We start from the raw sequence: 5,277 nt of genomic DNA, 5'->3' as shown, positions 1-5,277 counted from the left end.
TGCTGAGGGCCTGCGCTCGGTATTTGCAGAGAACACTTGAGTTCTGTGGACCTTTACCTGAAGAATTCCTGGCTCTGGTATAATTGTAACTGTGGGAATGTTTCACTCATCTTGATGTGTGTCATTAGTCTTCTTTTGTCTTCGTCTGCATCTGCCTGATGGAAGGAAGTCAAGAGAGATCCCTCGTCATGGCCAGGCAGGGCAGGCAGCCCAGCACAGGAACATCACCTCTGCTTTCCTTTCCATCTCCCCCAGGACTGAACTGCTTCCCCTGTCAAGCTGTGGAATCACAGCTAGTGAATCCAGACAGTATAAAGGAATGAAAAGAGCAGGTCCCCTTCTGTGTGAAGGAGTCTGAGGGCAGCAGTGGTGTCGGGTGTGAGCCCTGAGGCCATGCCAGGAGTTTCTGATGGGCACTTGCTGGTCCCGGGCAGGCTGTGGCCCCCGAGGGCAGCTGCCAGCCGTGCCACAGAACCTCTGCCAGGGCGTGGGTGGGCTCTCGGCCCCCTCCCTCCTGAACGAGGGCAGCGGGTCCCCGAGGGGCGTGCTGTGGGGTGGGGTGCTGCCCTCCCCCAGGGGACAGGACAGAGCTAATGAAGTTGTGTTCTGCTTTGTGCCCTCCCAGCCGGATCTGGCCGCCAACGAAGCGCTGCTGCTGCAGAAGATTCAGCTGCTCTGCCTGATGGAGGTGAGGGGCCCTCGGCCGCGGGGTCTGCCTCTAGATGGTGCCAAAGGGCAAGTGCTGCCAGGGGAGAGGCCTGGGGGCCCGGGGTGGGTTTGGGGTGCCGGGGGTGTGCACACTCAGGCAGCACAGGGAGGTGGGGAGAGCCAGCTTTCTGTATCCACGGTGGTGTCTGAGGTGACAACACTTTAAGTGTGTTCTGGTGTAACAAAGATTTCCAAAACACAGTTAAAATCTTTGTTTCTGAAAGACTGTGAAGAATCCCCTCCTTGACAAGTGACCTGAATGCTTGAACAGCTCTTCTCCTGTCACTTGAAGCCTTTGGCTCTGTGGCTACCAGATAATACTGGTGTATAGACACCCGTGGCCCTGGACCTTTTTCAAAAACTTCAGTACTGAGTCATCTGGAGCATAATGTGTGTTTATACACACCCAACACCAATACCTGTGTGTGTTACCTTCTGTATGTGTGTATATATGTTCCAGTTCTAGTGTCTGACTGTGGACAGGCTCTACCCCCTGCAGGTGCTGTGTTACCCCAGCACAGATTGATCTGCTTCATCTGGGGCTGATGTTGCCCAGGAAACAGCTGCCTGGAGCAGGAGGGGTGCAGGGGGCAGGGAGGCCTACAGCTCCTCCTGCTGTGGAACGTGTTTTTCTTTGAAGTGTTTTGATTAAATATGAGAAATGTAGTCACTGATGTAGATGGGGAGCTCAGCAGGGCAGTGCAAGGGAAGCTGTGTGCTCTGCTAGAGTAAACTGACACTGTGTGGGATTCATACTTGGGCTGTGTTTGTGTGAATTCAGATGACTTTCACCCGGCCGGCCAATCACAGGCAGCTCACCTTTGAAGAGATTGCCAAGAGTGCCAAAGTCACCGTGAACGAGGTGAGTGCAGGTCGAGGCTGCCTTGTCAGGGGCCAGGTTCTGCAGCTCTCAGCCTCTGGGTGGACCTCCTCCCCCAGGTGAACTCTGAGGAGAAACATTCTCCCTGTCCCTGTGCATTTGGAGAACTTTTTAAAGAAGGAATTAACTGCTCCTGTGTCTTGGTAAATAAATCTTTGAGGATTCTTAGCCACAGTCTTGAGCTGGAAGAGAGCTCTGCAGGTTGTCAGTTCCCACCCACAGCCCGTGGATCGAGGCTGTGCAGGGCCCTGCCAAGCTGCACTTGGTATTACAGCCAGGGGAGATGTCACCCACTTGATTTTTCTCATGGTGAAGAATTTTCATCTCTCACCCAGATGGAGCTGAAGCAAATCCTGCTTGTGATCTCTTGCCCTTTCACTGTGCATCCTTGTGAAAATAGTTCCTCTTACCTTCCATGCCGTTAGGTGAGGGAGGATCATGATGAGGCCTTTCCAAGCTGCCTTTTGTCTAAGCTGGGCAAACAGCATTTCTTCATAAGGTCAGGTTCTGAGCCTCCTGATCTTGCTGGCCAGTTCCTAGACTCCAGTGCTGCTGTGCCCCCCTTAAACTGAAAGGGAGGAACACAGAACTGGGCATGGTGCTGCAGGTTTGCTCCAGCAAGTGCTGAGTGGAGTAATCACATCCCCTGATCTGCTGGCTGGGCCCTTGCTGGTGGGGTGATCACATCCCCTGATCTGCTGGCTGGGCCCTTGCTGGTGGGGTGATCACATCCCCTGATCTGCTGGCTGGGTCCTTGCTGGTGGGGTGATCACATCCCCTGATCTGCTGGCTGGTCCTTGCTGGCACTGAGCAGGGCACAGTTCCCCTTTGCTCCAGGGTCACACCTCTGGCTCTCACCCACTTTGCTGCCCCCCACACTCTGCTCCTCCCACCAGAGCTCTGCCCTGCTGGGTGTATTTGCCCCGTGCCACGGGCAGTCCTGGCTCTGCCCGTGCTCCCTGATCTGCTGGCTGGTCCTTGCTGGCACTGAGCAGGGCACAGTTCCCCTTTGCTCCTGCAGGACTCCAGGCTCACCTCACTGTCCCTCCTGCCACTCGTGTTAGCCCCATCTCTCGAGCTCTCCGTGGCAGCTCTTCCTTCCAGCACAGCTGCCCCTCACAGTTTGGTGTCAGCTGTGAAAGTGTCACCCCCTGGCTTAAAGATAATTAGAGATAATGAAATAGTATCAGACCCAGTACCAACCCTGAAGGAATGCTGTTTGTGACTGGCTGCCTGTTCAGTTTCCAGCCACTAACCACTACCATTTGAGCTAGAACAAAGCAGTAGTTTCTCAGATTTTTCCACTCATCTTGTGGTTCAGAACAGGTTTTGGCCTGTTCTGTAGCTTACAAGCTTGTCGTCAAGGAAGTGGTTAGAAGGTTTTGTTTGAGCACTTTGCTAAAAAAAAAGGTCCAGGGCACCTACAGCTCTCTCTTCAACCACTGAGCAAGTTTCTTAATTAGAAATGCAATTGTATTGGCCAGGCACATCTTAGTTGTGGTAAACTCATGTTGGCTTTTTCCAATTACCTTGTTCTTCCTGGGATTTCAGAGGAGAGAAGGGAGATCTGCTGTTTGAGAAGACAAGTCTCCTGCATGTTTAGATGTCGATTCTCAAGGCAGGGTTATAACCAGAAAGGATGGGTGTGAGAGAGGCTGCAGCTGCTCTTGGTTTGGTTGTGTGTAGGAAAGAGTCTTCCACAGGCTAGTGCCTTCTCAAGGTTTTGCAGACCTGAGGGGAAGCTGTCTGGCTCTCTGTTGCTCCTGTGAGTTGTGCTGTTTCCAGGTGGAGCTGCTGGTGATGAAGGCTCTCTCGGTGGGCCTGGTGAAGGGCAGCATTGATGAAGTCGACAAGAGGGTGCACATGACATGGGTACAGCCACGGGTGCTGGATTTACAACAGGTAATGACCAGCCTGAACACTGAGCCTGCACTGACTTGTCTTGTGGGAGCGGCCTGGAAATGGAAATGAGGGCTGTGAAGGGTCCGTGTCCCAGAACTGGTGTCCTTGGTGCTCCCAAAGGTGGTCAGGGAACGAGGAGGTGGATCAGCCTTCCCCCTTTCCCTTGTGCTGCTCATTGCTGCCTGTAGCTCTTACCTGGGCACGTGGCACATCTTGTGTTGGTGCTCTGCAGCAAGTGGCTGGAAACCCGCCGGGCACTGAGTGGGCAGCTGGTGACGCTTCTCTTCCAAAAACCACATGAAACCACCAGGAAACACAGATGCTGTGACGGTGTTTTCCAGAAGGGTGCAGACATCTGAGCAGCTGCCTCAAGCCCAAGTGCATGAAAAAACACCTTGGCATTTCTGAGTCATAGGTGTCACGCTTGTCTTGGGAAGAGAGAAGTTCAGGGTGATAAAGATGAAGGTGCCCAGCTTCTCAAGTTCATCCTTCTAATGTTTTAGGGGACTGTAGGGTGCTTTTACCTTTTAAAAAAAAAATACAGTACATGGAATCCTAAGTGCAAACTATTCCTGTTGTGCATTTTGGTTTAACTTTGAGCATTGCAGCTTTGACAGCACAAGAGGTTGAGCAGCACCTTTTCTCACTGTATTGGGCTTTGGGGAGCTGTGTGGGATCTTTACTGTCCTCGGAGGTGAATGTCTGTGTTCCCAGTAGCTGAGGTGCTGAAGTTCTCCTGTGCTTGCCTTGCAGATCAAAGGGATGAAAGACCGCCTGGAGTTCTGGTGCACAGACGTGAGGAGCATGGAGATGCTGGTGGAGCACCAAGCCCACGACATCCTGACCTAGAGGACCTGGCACTGCCCCGGGAGAGTAACTTCTACTGCGAGTGAGGCCAGCAGCACTCAGACCACTGACTGTATGGAATTCTGTCGAAGGGGGGCGGGTGGGCAGAGGGGGGTGCAGCGTTTGACGCTGGTCTGGAGGAGGAAGTGGCCTTTTGCTGTGTGACCCTTTGGTGCTTGGAGTCAAGACTCCCCTACACGCTAGCGCTGCAGCCCCGCTCCCCAGGGGGACAGCGGCTCCCTGGGGGGACAGCAGCTCCCCGGGGCCCTCGGTGCTGCCGGGGGAGCCCCTGCTGCTGAGAGGTGCCTGGCTGCTGCTGAGGCTGAGCCGGCGGAGCGGCCTCAGGACGTGACCTCCCCGCCCACCTCTGCCCCTGCGGCAGCCCAGAGGCAGCATTGCCGGAATCATCTTCCCCCATTCGCCCCCTTTCTCCACGAGCCCTCCTCCTCATCTGCAGTAGAGGGAGTGCTTACTCCATCAAAGGGTTTGTTCCAGGCGTCCCGGTTAGTGGATGTGTTTTTATATACTTTTGGGGGTGGTTGTCTTTTACGAACACTTTGTGCTGAGGTGAGGGGCAGCAGCGTTGCTGAATAAACTTCTCTGCCTTCCCTTTTCCGTAGTTCTGGGTTCCTCGTCTTCGTAACGTGCCCTTGAGCCTCTGAGCTGTTTGAAAATACACTTACCTGTCACGTTCCACGTTACAAACCCCCTGCCCAAAAGCAACACAGACTTCACAGCCCCTTCCAAGGGGATCAGTGCGTGAGTTACTCGGTGTGTACTTTAGTGTCGAGCTCCTTCCCCTTGGGGGAAGCTGCAGCCCCGATGCCTTTTCTCCAGTTAGTGTTGCTGAAAAGGCTCCACGAGGCCTGAGAGGATGAGTTTTTGTTCTGCTTTTGCCTCCTAGCTGCTGCTTTAAGAGCGGTCTGTAGTGCAGTTGTTTT

The 5,277-nt window shown here is 53.8% G+C and overlaps 1 protein-coding gene across 1 annotated transcript in view; it reads left to right on the top strand.

The window, feature by feature from the left end:
* Positions 1-4,538, top strand: part of PSMD13 (proteasome (prosome, macropain) 26S subunit, non-ATPase, 13) — a gene marked incomplete at its 5' end in the record, with an annotated part of 4,832 nt that extends 294 nt beyond the window's left edge. The window contains 5 exon segments of the mRNA XM_008947499.1: positions 1-40; positions 626-688; positions 1,490-1,570; positions 3,374-3,490; positions 4,244-4,538. The exon segment at positions 1-40 is cut by the window's left edge and continues 131 nt beyond it. Of these exon segments, the coding sequence (XP_008945747.1) occupies positions 1-40; positions 626-688; positions 1,490-1,570; positions 3,374-3,490; positions 4,244-4,339 (397 nt within the window).
* Between the last annotated feature and the right edge of the window lie 739 nt (positions 4,539-5,277).

Source organism: Merops nubicus, unplaced genomic scaffold (assembly GCF_000691845.1).
Source record: "Merops nubicus isolate BGI_N331 unplaced genomic scaffold, ASM69184v1 scaffold35210, whole genome shotgun sequence".
Taxonomy (NCBI): domain Eukaryota; kingdom Metazoa; phylum Chordata; class Aves; order Coraciiformes; family Meropidae; genus Merops; species Merops nubicus.
The sequence above is the reverse complement of the archived record's forward strand: the minus strand, read 5'-3'. Positions and strand labels throughout refer to the sequence as shown.